This window comes from Amblyraja radiata, chromosome 5, assembly GCF_010909765.2.
Source record: "Amblyraja radiata isolate CabotCenter1 chromosome 5, sAmbRad1.1.pri, whole genome shotgun sequence".
Classification (NCBI taxonomy): Eukaryota; Metazoa; Chordata; class Chondrichthyes; order Rajiformes; family Rajidae; genus Amblyraja; species Amblyraja radiata.
In genome coordinates this window covers 91345126-91366727 of record NC_045960.1, presented here as the reverse complement: position 1 = coordinate 91366727, position 21602 = coordinate 91345126, and the positions used below count along the sequence as shown (strand labels likewise).

Sequence of the window (21602 nt, the reverse complement as noted above, 5' to 3'; positions counted from 1 at the left end):
AAATCTTCCAATGTCACCTTAGCCTGCTTACTTATGCAGGTAGAAAACTAATCTGGTAAGGCTTTCCTAAGAGATATGACCTCACCAAATAAGGCTTAATGTGGCGAAGAAACTCTGCAAATAAGATAAATAAATTGTATATTTTTGTTTTAATCAGTTCTATTTCTTTTAAGGCAGTATGATTTACAGATGTATGAAGTCACAATGAAAACATTATCCTGCCCCTTGAGAGACTGAACGATTCTCTAAAACTCTTAGCACATCAGCACAGAGCACGGTTGTGGCTAGAGTCCCATTTAGACTGAGTATCATGAGAGGGATGAAAAAGCACAAATTGTAAAGATGGAATGAAAGAAATGGAACTCATCATGCCAGTTTCATGCTACTATCTCAGTGTTTGTGCCAAGGTAAAACCCTGTCTTCAAATTCCTTCTCTCTGAGTTAGTGGAGGAATTCACCACGGTTTAAAAGCGAGCAGTAAAATCTTAACACAACTAACAAGTGCCCCCTGCTGAATAACTCTGGGACATGAGGAGACTAATCAATGTGTGAAAACAGCAGATTTTATCCCTTCTCTATGGCTGTTACACTTCGTTTGAGCCAAGGGACGAGAGGTAATTTGGGAAATCTTGATTTGCACACATGGGAGGAAAATCTGGACATTAACCTGTGATTCACACTCTTCTCTCGTATACTCCAGGACCTGGCTTACTTAGCTTTGGAGCAGGAAAGAGGATTTGAAATCTTACTGCTTAGAATCCTAGTTAGACTTTGTTAAAATAAATAACTCATACTTCACCACCACAGCATTTCTGTTGCTGTCATTGTTTTGGAACCAAAATGTTGAATATATACGAGTCAATTAGGTAAGAACAGTCCAATTGTCTTTGAGACCTCCTCTGGTCCAGATATTGGGACATCCCTGGAGTCACTTATTTGGATGACAATATAACCTGGCAAGTGCCAGTGATTGAATCCTGGGTGTTGTCATACCTTGTGCTTGCCTTTCTGAAAAAACAGAGTGTAGCTTATGTAAAGAATATGTCCAAAGCATTTGCTTGGGGGGAAAGCTCTGTTGCAGTCAGCTTTCATTACTCCTCTTTACCAATCAGGGCTTTCCATGGTTTCCATCCTTAACAACCCTGACATTCAAGTGCATCTGTTTCATCTTCTTTGTACTTTGACTACCAACAAAGAGGCCTCAATAATATGCTGTATATACCGTACCTAATGCTAAGCTCAAGATTTTTCTGTAGAAAAACATGGAGAGTTTACACTGCTTGAAATGTATTTTTGGTGCTTGTTATTTATTCCCTGTGTTTGCTTTGCTGTTTACTCAACACTTTTGAAACCACACCTGACTTTCACTTAGTCAAGTGAGACCATGTGAAGTGGCAAAAGATGAAAGCAACCATATAATGCCTGATGTTTAAACTGAAAGTCTCCTGATTGACATTGATTTCAGACTTGTAAACACCTCTCAATCAAAAAAAATTTGCAAGCTAGCTTAATGACGCCAAATAATCACTCCGAGTCTCCATATTTTCCCTTTCAGGTGGCCTGTGTACGATGTGAAATGCAATCGGAATCAACAAACTGTAAATCAATGAGCTAAATAAAACATGGTGTCAATTGCGATTATTTCACTTCTCGTTGGGATAACGAGAAATCTATTTGCCAACCTATCTGTTAAATACAATATATGTCACAATGATTATGCACCATAATTTTCCATCACATGAGCTATTCAACATTATTCCCCTCATAGACTAATCATCATCTTACCCCACATGGACTATTCACCAAGGATTACTGGCATGATATCCCAGTGCAAGAACAAATTGCCATCATGTCCCACAAGTACCATTCGCCATCATATTCCCTCGCCACCAAGAGAGATTTTGCAATATAACAAACATACATACATACATGGGTATTCATTAATGCAAATTATTTAATCAATCACTTGCCTTGCTGAATACGATGGACATCAAGAAGAAATCCAGCAAAAATGTCTCAGAGGCACTCCTAAAGTCAAACTGGAAGAAGAGGACTGTAAAACTCAGAGTAACGTATTGGTACGTTGGGTTACAAAAGGAGGAGCGCAACAGCTTCATACTGGCCACAGTCATCATTAAAACATCGCAACTGCAAAAAAAAGTACAACAATGCAGAGTTTTACTGCAGATTATGTTGGTCTGCTGTGCAGAGGTGAGGTGGGTTCAATTGTAAGCAAGTAATTAGAACAGAATGATTCAACTGCTATTTTGATGTCAGATTGCTCGTGTTTCTTTAATAAATTCCTTCTTTTTCAATTGTGACTGAAGTTATTGATTTAAACCCGTCATCAGTAATCCATCGGCCTTGCCATTCCCAGTAATCAGCACGCACCTTTGATGCAGAGAGTGCTGTTGTTGTTTTACTGCCAAATGCCATCATAAATATAGGCACAGAAACTCATCATGGAAGAAGTCATTGGACTGTGCACAATGATGGAACATTTCTAACATGCTGCATATAAAATATGAAAGTTAAAAGATTTTATGATAGGACACATTTCCCTTTGACATATTCTCACTCTATTCCAGAACTTGAGAACACCAGTAATGAGTCCTGTAAATCACTTATGATGGTTAAAGTCCAGCCAACTATGCCAATACACTACTTTTAAGTAACGTCTCACCCTTTCCCCTCTCTCTTTCCATTCCTCCTCCCCCCCCCCCCCCCCCATTGCTGCGCAGCCATTTCTTCCTGCCTCTCTTTCCTCCCACCCATCCCCTTCCACATATCCCGCCATCGGACTACATTTCACTCCTCTTCTCTCCTTACCTGACACCCTTTTGCCTCCTTTTCATCTCAAGTTTTTGTCCACCCATCTGCCTATCAAATCCTCCACCCCTGTCACCTGTATCCACCTATCACTTGTCTGGTTTTGTCCTGCCTCCATCTCTTTTCCAGCTTTCTCCGTCCTGCTACAATCAGTCTGAAGAAGGGTCCTGACCCTGAACATTGCTTATTCCATTCCGTCCACAGATGCTTCCTGATCTGTTGAGTTACTCCAGCACGTTGTGGTATGCCAACCGCAAGGCAGCACAGTGACACGCATTGTTCAGGTAATTTTTTATTTATTTTTTATTTTTTGCTCATTTACTCCTCACTCTACAACCTTGGCTGCTTTTCATTTCATATTGTACAGCAGAAGTAGTGCCACACAGCAGAGTAGCGTGAGCAGAAATGTTAAAGGTCCAAGGCATAGAGTGAATGAGGGGGGTAGTGCCAAACCATAAGTGGTGTCACAAGAGTTAACACTGGGAAGATCAACAATGTGCTCTGTATGTTATTGATCATTCCTCAGATGAATGGGCACGTCTGTCCCTCTCACTCCATAACAGAGCTGACAGGATATTCCCTAGGACATTGAGGGAAGTTAGTGTAGAAATAGTAGGTGCTATGACAAAAATATTTCAAATGTCATTAGAAACAGGAATGGTGCCAGAGGATTGGCGTACTGCGCATGTTGTTCCATTGTTTAAAAAGGGTTCTAAGAGTAAACCTAGCAATTATAGACCTGTTAGTTTGATGTCAGTGGTGGGCAAATTAATGGAAAGGATACTTAGAGATAATTATATATAAGCATCTGGATAAACAGAGTCTGATTAGGAACCATCAACATGGATTTGTGCCTGGAAGGTCATGTTTGACTAATCTTCTTGAATTTTCTGAAGAGGTTACTAGGGAAATTGATGAGGGTAAAGTGGTGGATGTTGTCTATATGGACTTCAGTAAGGTCTTTGACAAGGTTCCACATGGAAGGTTGGTTAAGAAGGTTCAATTGTTGGGTATTAATGGTGGAGTAGCAAGATGGATTCAACAGTGGCTGAATGGGAGATGCCAGAGAGTAATGGTGGATAACGGTTTGTCAGGGTGGAGGCCGGTGACTAGTGGGGTGCCTCAGGGATCTGTGTTGGGTCCACTGTTGTTTGTCATATACATCAATGATCTGGATGATGGTGTGGTAAATTGGATTAGTAAGTATGCAGATGATACTAAGATAGGTGGTGTTGTGGATAATGAAGTAGATTTTCAAAGTCTACAGAGAGATTTAGGCCATTTGGAAGAGTGGGCTGAAAGATGGCAGATGGAGTTTATTGCTCATAAGTGTGAGGTGCTACATCTTGGCAGGACAAATCAAAATAGGACGTACTTGGTAAATGGTAGCGAATTGAGGAATGTAGTTGAACAGAGGGATCTAGGAATAACTGTGCATAGTTCCCTGAAGGTGGAATCTCACGTAGATAGGGTGGTAAAGAAAGCTTTTGGTGTGCTGGCCTTTATAAATCAGAGCATTGAGTATAGAAGTTGGGATGTAATGTTAAAATTGTACAAGGCATTGGTGAGGCCAATTCTGGAGTATGGTTTACAATTTTGGTCACCAAATTATAGGAAAGATGTCAACAAAATAGAGAGAGTACAGAGGAAATTTACTAGAATGTTGCCTGGGTTTCAGCACCTAAGTTACAGAGAAAGGTTGAACAAGATAGGTCTTTATTCTTTGGAGCGCAGAAGGTTAAGGGGGGATTTGATAGAGGTCTTTAAAATTATGAGAGGGCTAGACAGAGTTGACGTGGATAAGCTTTTTCCATTGAGAGTAGGGAAGATTCAAACAAGAGGACATGATTTGAGAATTAAGGGACAAAAGTCTAGGGGTAACATGAGGGGGAACTTCTTTACTCAGAGAGTGGTAGCTGTGTGGAATGAGCTTCCAGTGGAAGTGGTGGAGGCAGGTTCGATTTTATCATTTAAAAATAAATTGGATAGGTATATGGACGGGAAAGGAATGGAGGGTTATGGTCTGAGTGCAGGTAGATGGGACTAGGTGAGAGTAAGTGTTCGGCACGGACTAGAAGGGCCGAGATGGCCTGTTTCCGTGCTGTAATTGTTTTATGGTTATATGGTTATATCATTAAATGCCTGCAACAATTCTTTTTCTGCTGGAGTGAACTAACATGGTGTGCTCTCCATGTGGGGATTATCAACATAAACTCCAGGAAATACACATTGACACTGTCTTGTACCCTTCCAAGGTCACCACGTTGAATAAACAGGCCCATATTCAGACTGTAGTGGGAAGCCAACAGAACATGCTGGTGTTGAGTCTCCAATCTGGCAGTTCCCCAATCCCTCAGGCTGCTCTGTTGTCATTACCCAGTTGCTTCATCCTCCAAACTAACCTATCCTTGATAGAGCTCTGCCTCACTCCCTTACTTCAGCAGTACATTCCACGGACTCATCCCTCTGTGTGTATAGGGCAATTCTCCCATTACTTTGTGGCTATGTGCCCCAAACAGTACAAGGGGAAGATTAGACAATGTTATAATAATTCACAAAATATAATTCAACCTTCATTGAAACTGATAAATTATATGACCATCAACAAAGGCAGAGATGGAACTGCTGAAGGTGATGTAATATAAGCATGTGTGCTGCTTACTGTATGCCCAGCTTCTTGCGACTGCTGAGAGAGAAAGCATCATTGGTGAGTGCATTGAGTACCACAGCTGGGTAAATAGCGTACTTCTCCAAACACAGGAGCCAGACGTATATCCGCTCAAACCACGTCAACTGGGCTGCATCTGGAACACAAGATATGGATTCATTGCAGAATTAAGAGATTATAATTAGCCACAGCACATAAGTGAGTGGATGGAATTAAGATACAGATCAGAGGTAATCAAATTGAATGGTGGAAAAGAGTAAGAATAATTTCAAGGATTTTTGATGATGACATAAATGAAGAGACTAATTATCAGCATCTGGATACCTGGACTGCAATTGCTTCCCTTTTCTGTTAAACCTGGTGCATTCAACAATTTGTCACTGCTTGCCTGCTTTTATCTGTCTCTTGAAGTGATCGCTCGTATGCTAAGCATGGGTTCCCTATTTCTCGATCTACCACTACTGTACTGTGGACATTGGACTTTATCTATGGAACTACAATGCTGCAAACTATATTCTGCACTCTGTATCTTTCCCTTTGCTCTACCTATTGTACCTGAGTTTGGCTTGATTGTATTAATGTACCGCATTATCTGATCTGATTGGATAGCATGCAAACCTAAAGATTTCACTGTACTTCGGTACACGTGACAATAATAAACCTAAACCCTGAAGTTTCACCGGGCAATTTGTACTTATAAGATGAGGAAGAATCTGATTTCAAATGAAATTCAGATTTGATAGGTGAATTATGCATGGTATCTAAGATCAGAACTCTTCCCTCTTGTTCATGGTGCTTGTGTTCAAACACAGGCCCAATTATCCTCTCAATTCACCTAGATTGCTTCAACCAGTTCACAAAGATTTGAAAATCTATTCTTGGAAGTGCTATTTCTCAGTTTAGATGTCAAACTGGTTCACGGCTTCCCCTCAGATGTTCCATGACTTTTACTTTAAAAGCAGCAGAGGAATTTCCCCTGGTATCATAATCAATAGTTATCCCACCGAAAAACAGATCATGTGTGATAATTTTCAGCTTGCTGCTTGGAGATCATCCTGTGCACATAAAGCAGCCAATATTCTTTCCATCCATCAGTGGCAATGCTTGAAAAATGAAAAAGTGAAGTGCTTTGGAAAGACCATTCTGAACAGCACTTACTCCTGCTATATCTTGGCAATTCAATATTTGATTGGCAGATAGTTGCACAAAGGCCAGGGACAAAAAGACAGAAGGTGTGAGACAAAATGTTATGTGTATTGTGAAGCTAGAGGAAGGAATGTAGATGGAAGGGGAAGGAAGGAATAGGTGTGAATCCAGATGGGGCATGGGGGGGGAGATTCTATGGGAGTAGAAAGGACAAGGGGAAGGAGGGGAGGTGTGTTATGTAGTTACCTAAAATTGGAGAATGTAATGTTCATACCATTGGGTTGTAAGCTACCCAAGTAGAATGCGAGGTGTTGTACTTCCAGTTTGCATACAGCTTCACTCTGTCAATGGAGGAGGCCATATACTTGCTCAATGGCAATATGCTTGCAGAATGACACACAATATTCAAGCTGTGGCCTAAACAATAACATCTGTTCCTTTATCCTTTGTCATGCCTCATGAAGACAGTTTCTCATTATGTTCTTTACTACCTTATCTGCCTGTGCTGGCACCTTCAAGGGTCGTTGGATTTGTGCCAAAGTCTCTCTGTTCCTCAATACTCATTGTGTGTATCCTATCCTACTAGTCCTCTAGAAGTGCATCACCTCACACTTATCAAGACTAAATACATCCCATTGCTCTGCTCATCTTACCAACTAATCAACATAGTCCTCTAGCCTAAAACTACCTTTCACATTTATATTTGTGTCATCTGTAAAGTCATCTGCATATCTCCAACATTTGTACCCAAACCATTAATTTAGTTGACAGAAAGGATCCCAGCACCCATCCCTTTGGTACAGCACTAGTCACAAATTTCAAATGATAAAAAGAATCCTCAACCAATACACTCTACCCATATCGACAATAAAGGATACTTAAAAGAAGTCCTATATCAACTTCCCCGTATCACTATATTTTGTGTTCGCATGGAACCAGCAAGTGGCAACCATTTTGGACGATGTAATGTAAAAATTAACATTAACGGGAGGAATCTTTGGTGGCACAGTGGTGCAGCGGTGGAGTTGCTGCCTAACAGCGCATGGGTATTTTCCAGATGCTCCACTTTCCTCCTACATTCCAAAGACATGCTGGTTTGTAAGTTAATTGGCTTCTGTAATTTGTCCCTGGTGTGTAGGATAGAACTATTGTACAGTGATCGAAGGTCAGAGTGGGCTCGGTAGGCCGAAGGGCCCGTTTCCGCACTGTATCGCTAATCTAAACGAAACTACTGAATGATTAGAGCATAGTGCGTTTTATTTCCAATGAATATTGCCCCATAAACAATTTTCAATATATTCCTGTTGTAAATGCAATATCATATCAACAAATTAATTTGTTGTCTACTTCAAAACCCTTTTAGCACATCTTCAGAACCAAAGAGCTCAATTCAATTACAATCATGTTTTTAGCTCCAGGTGATGTTTTACTGTACACCAAGCTCCATTTCGCATTCAGCGCAGTTACAAGGCATGAAGGTTTTAATTCGCTATTACTGTTGTGCTGCTCAAGCAAATTAAGCTCCACTTTAAGTAATCCCAATGTAGCCATATACAGTTATAACCGCAGCAATCCACAAGCCCCTGTCACATCACTTTCACACTTGACTCTCAATGATTATTTTCATTTGTAACACACAGAAATGTTCATGAATTGCACAAAAAAGTGAGGAAATAACCATGTTTTGTTTCATACTGTATAAACATGCACAAAAAGAGTATTGTTTTGGGAAAATACATTTTCAAAACAATTTTTCAATAGCATTTCATGCCGTGCATTTTAAGTTACACAATTCTAACAGGAGTATTTTAAAATTAGACACTATACAAACCCATGCGGGGAATTAATTGGGATGCTGATCAAAAAGCAGTGGGTCATGAGGAATATATTTTAAGAAGAGACAGAGAATGAGAACCAGTGTGGCTTGGGGGGGGGGGGGGGGGGGGGGGGGAAGCGGAGACCTGGAGTGCATGGCCCTCTGAGGTTAAAATAAACCAGCTAATGATGAAGCTGATTAAAATCAGATTTGGAAGAGTGCATTTTCCAGAGAGGAATATCAAGCTGGAGGAGGTTATAAAGAGCGACTTGAAACTAAGGATGGTAATTGTTAACACCTATAATCTGTTAGCATGTATAAATCATGGAGGCAGCCAAGACTATTTATCTGCAATATCATCTGGGTCAATTAATAGTTTGCATTTTATTAAAATCACACACGAGGGATCAGGTTAAATTGGCAAGAGCTTTGTAGACAGACAACGTGCCTTATCAAATAACAAATTAAAAGGTAAAACCTATATCCATTTATTAATTATTAACTACAGTGCTTCAGTATTTAAAGATAATGGATGCACTCAGGCTGATCAACTCCTTCCAAGAAATCTGAGAGGGGAGATCACACGCTCACTAATTGAACCGTCCGTCTCTTTCACAACGTCATTTATCCATTCCTGCAATTCATCTTGTAGTAGTTGAACGGAAATTATTAAAGAAGACAAAGTGAATGTGCCAGCTCACATAACAGCTTGCCAACTTTCTATAGTGATCAGAAGTTCATCCTTTTTGATCAACATCTCAATCAATACACCGACTCTGATTTACACAACTTCCTTCGTTTAGATTCCTTCGCTTACAAACATCAATCAATACTGAACAACCAAACGTGTATACTGGTCATTGACAGATAGTTTTCGCAAATGCATCCTTACATGACAGCACAGTATGCATGGAAGCAAAAAAATATCTTCACACCTAGAACAGCCTCCATCCTTTGGAAAATGGGATCAACTCAGGGCAGATCTGACAACTCAACAATGGACATCACCGAGGACTACTGACAACGGCTGAAATACCACACCATAGTCTGAACCTCATGGTTTGATGTATCCTTAACTCTGACATTACTGCCAAGCAGGTTTTCAAGCTTGGTTCAATGAGCAGTGCAGAGGGACAGGCCAGGAGCAGAATTAAGCGACCTGTCAAAGCTACAAGGTAGACACAAATGCTGGTGTAACTGAGCGGGTGAGGCAGCATCTATCGAGCGAAGGAAATAGGCAATGTTTTGGGTCGAGACCCTTCTTCAGACTGTCAAAGTTACAAGATAGGTGCAGTAAGCAGCAGAAACATGATGCATTGAATAGATGGAGTTGAGTAATTCTACAATCAACAGATCAGATCAAAGTTTTTCATTCCTGCTGTGACTAATTGTGAATGGTGCTAATAGGAGGAGGCTCCAATAACACCCCAGCTTCAATAAAATAAGGCCCAAAATATTAAAGAATAGCAGAAGCATTTGCAGTCATCCTCGGCCACAAGTGCCCAGTGGGTGATCAAAGTCAACTTTCACCTGAAATCCCCTGCAAAATGGCAGCCAGTTTGATTATTTTTTTTATATCACAAGAAATATCTTTGTACCACACAATTCAACTATCATTCCAACATCAAATGTCAGGTGGAGTTAATAGATTAACTTTATCGTGTTGATTGAATTATTTCTCTCCAGAGCTCAAAACATAATTTCATTTCTGCCTCATTTGCTTCTCCTCCACATTCACTTCTAGATTTGATTAAACTAAGCTCAATCATGTTCAAAGTCTTCCGCACATTAGGAATCCGCCCTGTTGTGGTGTTATTCTACAGGTCAGCAGACAATTTGCTCATAGATGTTTCATTATTAAATCCGTGATGCTCATTTATTCACGGATTCTTTTGCAATTCTCACTGATCTCTCCTCTGCACCATTTGACATGGGATGACAGGTGAAATAAGCACGTGTTTACTACTGTCTTATTTCATTATGTGTTCAAATATAATGAACAAATCTGGTTCATTATCCAAGACTAGGTCTTCTGAAATAACAATCTCAATTTGTTTACAGCATGTGACACAATATCTCCCACCTCGGTCATTACAAGTGACTATCAATGAGTACTAAGAATTTATCAATCCTCTTGTAATTATTATTCTGTTCTCTTTGGGACAATTCTTGGCCATTTCCATCTCTGTCTTTGTTAGTTTGTTTCATCAATTCTGACAGACTGAACATTTGTCCACTAACTCTTCTAGATCTCTGTCTAATCCAAAGAAATAAACACAATTTTTACCCACTGCCTTCATGCTCACAATACCAGAACATTCGGTGTGAAACTCTTATAAATATGTTTTCTTTACACACTTGGTATAACAACTGTTCGCCCATTTAACACAACTTTGTTTTGTTGACAACTCATAACATCAGCCATTGTACAAAAGATACACACAAAGTGCTGGACTAACTCAGCAGGTCAGGCAGCATCTCTGTAGAAAATGGATAGGTGACACTTCACATCGGGACCCTACTACAGACTGATTGTGGGGGGGGGGGTGTTTAGAAACTTGAAGCAAGAAAAGACCAGGCCAAATTAGGACTAGCAACAGATTAACTCAGGCAGGGTGGTTCCCCGATAGGCCAATTGTTGGCAAGTGATGGTGCTATCCCGAGGGATACATCAATGCGAACTGTGGAACTGGTTAACCAACCTTTAATGGAGGAAAGGGAGAGGGGAGGGGAGTGTTTGTATAAGTTACCTAAATTTAGAGAATAAGCGAGTTCGGTATTCCGACTATGCATGCCGCGAAAAACATTCTCAGCAGCCGTGTCGCGACATACATACTACTACGACATGGATCTGGGGGCGCCGGTCCCATCTGACTCCCGATGTCTCTGGCCCCCCCCCCCCCCTCCCCCCCGCCGCCATCCGGGGGCGGCCAGAGACGTCGGGAGTCAGATGGGACCGGCGCCCCCAGGCCCACACCCAGAGGGAGAAACAGCGGTAAATCCAGCTCAACTCTGCCTGCCTGGACTTACGGGAACTTCAACATCGGGAGCCTCGATCTCCTCGACGCAGCAATTTGACCGCGGGGCGATGGAAGATCCCGCGGACGATTTTAAGCCGCGCCGGCGATGAAAGGCCCCGCGAATGGGCCGATTCAAGCTCCGCTCTATGATCTTTGCTCCACGAGGATGTCTCCTCCAATCACCTCGTTCTATCCTCAGTCGCACCCCCATACTTCCACCCCTGACTGACCATCATGTGTCCCCCCCCCCCCCCACTGCCTGCTAACCGTCATCTCTCTCGTCCAATCGGCGCCCTCGATCATCAGTCCCACCCCCACTGTCTTACAGAAAGTGGATAGACAATAGACAATAGGTGCAGGAGTAGACCATTCGGCCCCTCGAGCCAGCACCGCCATTCAATGTGATCATGGCTGATCATCCCCACTCAGTACCCCGTTCCTACCTTCTCCCCATATCCCCTGACTCCGCTATCTTTAAGAGCCCTATCAAGCTCTATCTTGAAAGTATGCAGAGAACCGGCCTCCACTGCCCTCGGAGGCAGAGAATTCCACAGACTCACAACTCTCTGTGAGAAAAAGTGTTTCCTCGTCTCCGTTCTAAATGGCTTACCCATTATTCTTAAACTGTGGCCCCTGGTTCTGGACTCCCCCAACATCGGGAACATGTTTCCTGCCTATAGCGTGTCCAAACCCTTAACAATCTTATATGTTTCAATAAGATACCCTCTCATCCTTCTAAACTGCAGTGTGTACAAGACCAGCCGCTCCATTCTCTCAGCATATCACAGTGCCGCCATCCCGTGAATTAAGCTTGTAAACCTACGCTGCACTCCCTCAATAGCAAGAATGTCCTTCCTCAAATTAGGGGACCAAACTGCACACAATACTCCAGGTGTCGTCTCACAAAGGCCCTGTACAACTGCAGAAGGATCTCTTTGCTCCTATATTCGATTCCTCTTGTTATAAAGGCAACATGCCATTCGCTTTCTTCACTGCCTGCTGTACCTGCATGCTTACTTTCAGACTGATGAACAAGGACCCCAAGATCCCGTTGTACTTCCCCTTTTCCCAACTTGACACCATTTAGATAGTAATCTGCCTTCCTGATTTTTATACCAAAGTGGATAACCTCACATTTATCCACATTAACTTCATTGCCATGCATCTGCCCACTCCCCCAACCTGTCCAAGCCACCCTGCATTCTCATAGCATCCTCCTCACAGTTCACACTGCCACCCAGCTTTGTGCCATCTGCAAATTTGCTAATGTAACTTGAATCCCTTCATCCAAATCATTGATGCATATTGTAAATAGCTGCGGTCCCAGCACCGAGCCTTGCGGTACCCCACTAGTCACTGCCTGCCATTCTGAAAGGAATCCGTTAATCTCTACTCTTTGTTTCCTGTCTGCCAACCAATTTTCTATCCATATAAGCACTCTACCCCCAATACCACGTGCCCTAATTTTGCCCACTAATCTCCTATGTGGGATCTTATCAAATGCTTTCTGAAAGTCCAGGTACACTACATCCACTGGCTCTCCCTTGTCCATTTTCCTAGTTACATCCTCAAAAAATTCCAGAAGATTAGTCAAGCATGATTTCCCCTTCGTAAATCCATGCTGACTTGGACAGATCCTGTTACTGCTATCCAAATGTGCGGCTATTTCATCTTTTATAATTGACTCCAGCATATTCCCCATCACAGATGTCAGGCTAACTGGTCTATAATTCCCCGTTTTCTCTCACCCGCCTTTCTTAAAAGGTGGGATAACATTAGCTACCCTCCAATCCACAGGAACTGATCCTGAGTCTATAGAGCATTGGAAAATTATCACCAATGCATCCACGATTTCTAGATTTCTGGGCCCTGAGTTCATCCAGCTGCTTCTCCGGTGCCCCAACACGGTCATTCAGGAGCTGAAGCTGAACACACTTGTCACAGTTGTAGCAGCCAGAGGCTCCATCCATGTCCCTGGGCTCCCACATTCTGCAAGCATCACACTCTCATCTGTCCTGTCATGTGTTCACCGCGTCCCGTCCTCTCCAGCTTTTTGCATAGCCGAAGACTCTCGTGCCAAAGACTCACACTTTCCTCACAAGGCCGCTCCCTCACTGCCACTCCCCAAGAGCAGCCTTGCTTATATTGACTGATAAATTGCTTAATTTACCAATTTACAAACCAAATTCCTCAGTTTTTAACTATTTTTCCTCTGTGACTTACTTTTTAATATATTTCTTTTCATCGAACTTCAAAATCCGGATTACAAAACATGGGGGGGATTGTCCCCCACCTCTCAAAACATTGAGGGGACACGTGTCCCATGTCCCCCACCCCCGGGATTTCCGCCCATGTGTGGAAGGACATGGACAGACAATAATCCGACTTGGGACTCTTCTTCAGACTAATGAAAAAAGGTCTGCCCAAACGGAATTGATAAATCATGTTACAAATGCTTTTGCTTTTTCTTCATCATTGCCTATCAGATAACTTGCAAATCCATTGTTTGAGTCATAATACACAAGGTTTAAATGATATCTTATATTAGAGTGAAATAACAAAGACTTAGTTCCCAGACTCCCCATTTTGCTATTGCCACAATTTCATTTCTATCATTTCTTCAGTAACTGATATAATGGTGTTGATGTTGTTGTAAGATCTGGCAAGAATTTAGCATGCTATTGCATCTTGCCTAGGAATAATCCAAATTCCCACTTCAGGAGACCTGCTTATAATTCTTTGACAGCATCTCCATTGATCTTGCAATTTTGCACTTAAGATCAAGTGGGAACTTCTGTATGTTTAGTAGCTTCAATTGAAATCACCTCACAATTGAACCACATTTATTTTGTCGAGGGCAGTGAGAAAGTTGCAGTACTGAGATAATTCCTTCAACAAAACATTGTTGCCTGATTCCAAGTATCACATTTATAGCTCTCCACAATTACTCCATGTTTAGAAGTAACATGATCCTGTAGTTTTGTAATATTTCACTAAATGCAATACCTTTTAATTTCAGTTGCATTATAAGATTCATGATTTTGTACACCTCGATAAAGGTCACCCCTCAGCCTCCTACATTCCCAGCTTATCTAGCCTCTCTTTATAATTCAACCCTCAAGACCTGGTAACATCCCAGAGACCCTTTCCTGCACCCGTTCCAGCTTAATTACATATTTGATATAGCAGGATGGCCAAAACGGCACATAATACTCCAAATGTGGTCTCGCCAACATCTTATACAGCTGTAGCATAATGTCTCATCTACTGTATTCATTACACTTACCGATGAAAGCAAGCATGCCAAGCACCTTCTTCAGCACCCTGTCTATCTTCGACATCACTATCAGGGAACTGTGTACCTGTACTCTCTGTTCTACAACACTCTCCACGGCCCTATCACTTACTGCCCAAGTTTTGCCCTAGTTTGTCTTGCCAAAATGCATCGCCTCACACATGTCAGAATTAATGACACTTGTACTTTTCTTGATTGGGTGAGACAATAGACAATAGGTGTAGGAGTAGGCCATTCGGCCCTTTGAGCCAGCACACCCATTCAATGTGATCATGGCTGATCATCCCCAATCAGTACCCCGTTCCTGCCTTCTCCCCTTATCCCCTGACTCCGCTATTTTTAAGAGCCCTATCTAGCTTTCTCTTGAAAGTATCCAGACAACCCGTCTCCACCGCCCTCTGAGGCAGAGAATTCCACAGACTCACCACTCTGTGAGAAAAAGTGTTTCCTCGTCTCTGTTCTAAATGGCTTACTCCTTACTCTTAAACTGTGGCCCCTGGTCCTGGACTCCCCCAACATCGGGAACATGTTTCCTGTCTCTAGCGTGTCCAAACCCTTAACAATCTTATATGTTTCAATGAGATATCCTCTCATCCTTCTAAACTCCAGAGCGTACAAGCCCAGCTGCTCTATTCTCTCAGCATAATTCCCGCCATCCCAGGAATTAACCTTGTAAACCTACGCTGCACTCCGTCAATAGCAAGAATGTCCTTCCTCAAATTAGGGGACCAAAATTACACACAATACTCCAGGTGTGGTCTCACTAGGGCTCTGTACAACTGCAGAAGGACCTCTTTGCTCATATTTTCGATTCCTCTTGTTATAAAGGCCAACATGCCATTCGCTTTCTTCACTGCCTGCTGTACCTGCATGCTTACTTTCATAGACTGATGTACAAGGACCCCCAGATCCCGTTGAACTTCCCCTTTTCCCAACTTGACGCCATTTAGATAGTAATCTGCCTTCCTGTTTTTGCTACCAAAGTGGATAACCTCACATTTATCCGCATTAAACTTAATCTGCCATGTATCTGCCCACTCCCCAAACCTGCCCAAGTCACCCTGCATTCTCATAGCATCCTCCTCATAGTTCACACTGCCACCCAGCTTTGTGTCATCTGCAAATTTGCTAATGTTACTTTGAATCCCTTCATCCAAATCATTGATGTATATTGTAAATAGCTGCGGTCCCAGCACCGAGCCTTGCGGTACCCCACTAGTCACTGCCTGCCATTCTGAAAGGGACCCGTTAATCCCTACTCTTTGTTTCCTGTCTTCCAACCACTTCTCTATCCATGTCAGCACTCTACCCCCAATACCATGTGCCCTAATTTTGCCCACTAATCTCCTATGTGGGACCTTATCAAATGCTTTCTGAAAGTCCAGGTACACTACATCCACTGGCTCTCCCTTGTCCATTTTCCTAGTTGCATCTTCAAAAAATTCCAGAAGATTATTCAAGCATGATTTCCCCTTCATAAATCCATGCTGACTCGGACTGATTCTGTTACTGCTATCCAAATGTTCGGCTATCTCATCTTTTATAATTGACTCCAGCAACTTCCCCACCACCGATGTCAGGCTAACTATTCTATAATTTCCTGTTTTCTCTCTCCCGCCTTTCTTAAAAAGTGTGATACCATTAGCTACCCTCCAATCCACAGGACCTAATCCTGAGTCTATAGAACATTGGAAAATGATCACCAATGCATCCACGATTTCTAGAGCCACTTCCTTACGTACCCTGGGATGCAGACCATCAGGCCCTGGGGATTTATCAGCCTTCAGTCCCATCAGTCTATCCAACATCATTTACTGCCTAATGTGGATTTCCTTCAGTTCCTCCGTCGCCCCAGATCCTCTGGCCACTACTATATCAGGAAGATTGTTTGTGTCCTCCTTAGTGAAGACAGATCCAAAGTACCTGTTCAACATCTGACATTTCCTTGATCCCCATAATAAATTCACCTTTTTCGAGGGTCCAACTTTGGTCTTCACTAATTTTTTCCTCTTCACATACCTAAAGAAGCTTTTACTATCCTGCTTTATATTCTTGGCTAGCTTACCTTCGTATCTCATCTTTTCTCCCCGTAGTGCCTTTTTGGTTATCTTCTGTTGTTCTTTAAACATTACCCAATCCTCCTGCTTCCTGCTCATCTTTGCTACGTTGTACTTCTTCACTTAAATTTTTATACTGTCCCTGACGTCCCTTGTCAGCCATGGTCGTCCCTTTCTCCCCTTGGAATCTTCCTTCCTTCTAGGAATGAACTGATCATGTACCTTCTGTATTATTCCTAGAAAGACCTGCCATTGTTGTTCCACTGTCATCCCTGCTAGTGTATCTTTCCAGTCAACTTTGGCCAGCTCCTCCCTCATGGCCCCATAGTCCCCGTTATTCAACTGCAACACTGACACCTCCGATCTACCCTTCTCCCACTCCAATAGTAGATTAAACCTGACCATGTTATGGTCACTGCCTCCTAATGGCTCATTAACCTCGAGGTCCTTTATCAAATCCGGTTCATTACATAACACTAAATCCAGAATTGCCTTCTTCCTGGTAGGCTCCAATACAAGCTGTTCTCAGAATCCATCACGAAGGCACTCGACAAAGTCCCTTTCTTGGGATCCAGCACCAACATGATTTTCCCAGTCTACCTGCATGTTGAAATCTCCCATAACAACCACAGCATTACTTTTACTACATGCCAATTTTAACTCCTGATTCAACTTGCGCCCTATGTCCAGGCTACTGTTTGGGGGCCTGTAGATTAGTCCTATTAGGGTATTTTTACCCTTACAATTCCTTAGTTCTATGCATACTGACTCCACATCTCCTGTTTCAATGTCACCTCTTGCAAGGGACTGAATTTCATTCCTCACCAACAGGGCAACCCCACCCCCTCTGCCCACCTGTCTGTCTTTTCGATAGGATGTATACCCTTGAATATTCAGTCCCCAGCCCTGGCCTTCTTGGTTAGCATTCCAGAGGAGCTAAAAATCTGACAGTAAAATCATTGGGATACAGAAAAGAATGGATAAGTTTATCATCATTTAATTTCTCACTAGTTTGACTGATATAAACTGTAGAATCTTTTTATTACTAACCTTGGACTTCAAACTGACGGTATTCCTTAGTTTTAAACAAAGGATGCGCAAAGCAGAACCACGGAACCTGTGTGCGGAGTCGCGGGAGTAGGTAATGTGTCATGAATCCGACTGTGCCAGCCAAAGTATACAGCACAAAACCAAGAAAAGGCTGGAACAAAGAAAGATGTTTAACTGGCTGTTAAAATTATCCATAAGCATATAATGCAAAATGCAGCCTCGCCAATGCTAAGCTCTTCGATTAGTTAATCTGGTGGTAATGTTGAAGTGATTCTGAAGAGTGGAGCAAATCAGGCAGGCAATGGACTATCCCAGGACTTGCTGATTAGCAGTCTTACAAGCATTATTTAAATTTCTCCATGCCATTGTCAAACCCTCACTACCTCCATGGCCTGTTCCATTGCTAATTCCAAGATCTCCAGTCTCATCTACATTATATCTTTGGCTTTCAAAGCTCAATCACTGGTGGTCATGCTTCAATTGCTAAACCATTAATCTTCAAATTTTCACTCTAAACCACAACAGGTGATCCTAGTTCTGGCGCAGTGTTTCTGAGGCCTGGGCGGAATAGCAAGTAGCAAGGTTTCTGTTCTCGTATGTAATCCTGTTTCATGTTTCAATGTCAAAATTTAGGAAACTTCTGGGAGACGATTTGACAGCTTTCATGACTTCTCACAACTTGCTGTGTAGTTCTATGACTACTGTTGAAAATCAGTTGCTGGAATATTCACTCAGCAGGTTGAAGGAAGGGAATACTTGGGCTCATGAATTTAAGGGGAAATGAAGGTTGACTGTGTTATAAATCAGTTTTGCTCACTCCCGGGGAAAGGAAGAGTAAACAACACTCTGCAGAAACTGGCTTTTTCATTGATTGTTATCAACTGATTGTTATCATGGATCTGCCAGAGCAAGTTTCAGTGATGTTCATTCCTTTAGGGTGTTTGTTGGTGACCTTGCCTGCTCAGTAGATTAGGGAAACATGGATTAGAAGGCAGGAATTTTTCAGCAGCACCATTCAGCACAAAATGAATCGCTTACAAAAATTTAATTCAATGGACTGCTGCCAGGTTTTGCAGGAACAATTTGATTAAGAGTTAGCCATTTAATAGTAAATTACCAGAAGTTAAAGATAAGCTATTAAAATGCAAGAGGAGCCCTTTGATTATAAAATATCAATGTCTTGCTTAACATTTTTGTTGTGTTTTTGGAGGTTCTTCCATTTTGACTGAGCAGATTTGTCAACACTTGTGATACAAACAGCAAATGGCTCGACATGCCTCGACCTTGTAAGAGCTCTTATCTATGTGATCGAGGGAAATCTGCTAACAGTTTTAGAGTCATAGAATGATACAGCATGGAAATAGACCCTTCGGCATAACTTGCACATGCTGACCAAGTTGCCCCGTCTACACTAGCCCACCTTCCCTTGTTTGGCCCATATCCCTGTAGTCTAAACTTTCCGTATTGATTTGATTTCTTAAAACATTAAACTATAAAGAATATTGCAAAAGTTTAAATGCCAACAAGAAGTGTTAGTGCTAAACACAAATAAGTACCTTTAATGAGAGGAAAACGGTGGTTGTGCTGATTGCAAAGGTTAGGAGACTAATTACTGCACACATGACAAGATCAGACTTCAAAACTTCCCTCTGCAAAGACATAGATACATTTTGACATAATTCTGATATGCAAACAAGATTGAAAATATTTTCAAATATACTAATGTAATAAGCCTTTCAAAACTTCAGTGAATACCAACCTAGAGAGATCATGAATAACCCTTTGTTTCCTCTTGAAGAATGTCAGAGAATCAAACAACATAAAGGACCTATTTAACCTATCATGACCATATCAACTCTTTGAAAGTGCATTCAATTAGTCTCAGCCCGTTCTCAAGCCCAAGTTTTTTTCTTGCAGATTTAGAATATTTGATGGAAGAACCGGGAGGAGGCGAAACGTTCGAAAAGGGCATTCTCCTCCATGAGACCACAGGCCAGAAAGACTAACAGAATATCTCCACATTAGGCCAATTGGAGTAATTCAAATTTGCCTTTATGGAATTTATAAATCACTACCTAAAAATTTGATATATGGAATAGAAATTCATGATTACAGAATTTATGTGTGGGAAAAATCAGCACAAAATGTATACAGAGAACTAAACTAGTTTCCAAAGATGATTTAAGGCTGCCTGTGCACAGAATGTGGCCACTTAAGGGATTTGCTTTGGAAACCAACAAAGTAATTTATTCCCTATTTCCTTCGCTCCAAAGGTGCTGCCGCACCCGCTGAGTTTCTCCAGCATTTTTGTCTACCTTAGATTTTGCAGCATCTGCAGTTCCTTCTAAAACAAGGTAATTTATTCTATTGATACTTGTACAATGACACTTTAATAGTCATTTCTAGTTCATTAAAACGACAACACTTTCTCTCTGCCGACAAAGCAATCTGAATTTTCTTGCTTATGGATCGTGCACCTGTTGGGCCATTACTGTTGAGAGAAAAACTTCCTCTAGGAATGCCTCTCCACCTATAACATGGGATTCAATGGGAAAAGTTTGCATTACAGGAAATAGCAAACAGAGGGCTTTTAAGGAATGCAACTATTCGTAACATGGGAAACATTCTATATTAGGAATGGTAGCAGTGCATTTAGTTCCATGAGTAAATCTATGAAAATATATTTAATTTGTCTTAGCCCCCTCTCTTTCCACAAAGGCAAGTGTTCAGCACACAGCTGATTCATATCTTTACTCTATTAACAAGGTTTCCTATCCGTGACTAAAACCTAGCAATCTCAGGTCTGGAATTTTCAGTGGGACTGCAGTCTCAGCACCTAGTTGTGGAAGAGAGTTGTTGCTTTCCACCACCCTCTGTGTGAAGGAATATTTCATAGGATCTGGACTCCACCATCAGAGGAAGTTAATTTTTCTGCCTATCTCATCACAATGCTTAATCATTCCAAACACGATCATTAGATCTTCACCCAAATTTTGCTATACTCAGGATGAATACAGGACCAGCTGGTGGAGCTGCTGTCTCACAGCGCCAGGGACCCAGCGTTTGATCCTGATCTCGGGTGCTGCCTATGTGGAGTTTGCATGTTCTCTGCATGGGTTTCCTCCGGGTGCTTTGGTTTCCTCCAACATCCCAAAGACATTCGCATTTGGCCTCTATAAATTTGCCATTAATGTGTAGGCAGCGGAATACATAGAACTGGTGTTGACAACGTGGACTCAGTGGGCTGAAAGGATTGTTTCCATGCTTTATCTCCGAACTAAATTTCAGTTCAGCACAGTGGCATAGCGGAAGAGCTGCTGCCTTACAGTGCTAGTGACCCGGGTATGATCCTAACTACATGTGCTGTCTATATGGAGTTTGTATGTTCTCCCTGTGACCACATGGGTTTTCTCTGGATGCAATAGTTTCTCACACTCCAAAGATTTTTTAGGTTAATTGACTTCGGTAAAATTGTAAATTGTCCCTAGTGTAGGATAGTGATAGCGTATGGGTGATTGCTAGTCGGCCTAGATTCAGTGGGACGAAGGGCTTGTTTCCACGCTATGTCTCTATAGTAAATTGGATTACATAATTTGACCCTCTGAGATTTTGTATCATTCTGTACTGATTTTGAAATAATTTTAAGTCTATTCCCCTGAGAATCAGTCAGAAGATCCAACTCCATATAAAAGTCAATATATTTTATTTCAAAATCAGAACT

At 41.8% G+C, this 21602-nt stretch overlaps 1 protein-coding gene across 2 annotated transcripts in view; it reads right to left on the bottom strand.

The window, feature by feature from the left end:
• pcnx2 (pecanex 2) overlaps positions 1-21602 on the bottom strand; it is a 222972-nt gene that overhangs the window by 87565 nt on the left and 113805 nt on the right. For both annotated transcript variants that reach the window (XM_033021735.1, XM_033021734.1), the window contains exons 19-22: positions 19438-19530; positions 17882-18032; positions 5492-5633; positions 1971-2148 (exon numbers count right to left, since the gene is read on the bottom strand). In XM_033021735.1, the coding sequence (XP_032877626.1) occupies positions 1971-2148; positions 5492-5633; positions 17882-18032; positions 19438-19530 (564 nt within the window). The remainder of the gene's footprint in view (positions 1-1970; positions 2149-5491; positions 5634-17881; positions 18033-19437; positions 19531-21602) is intronic.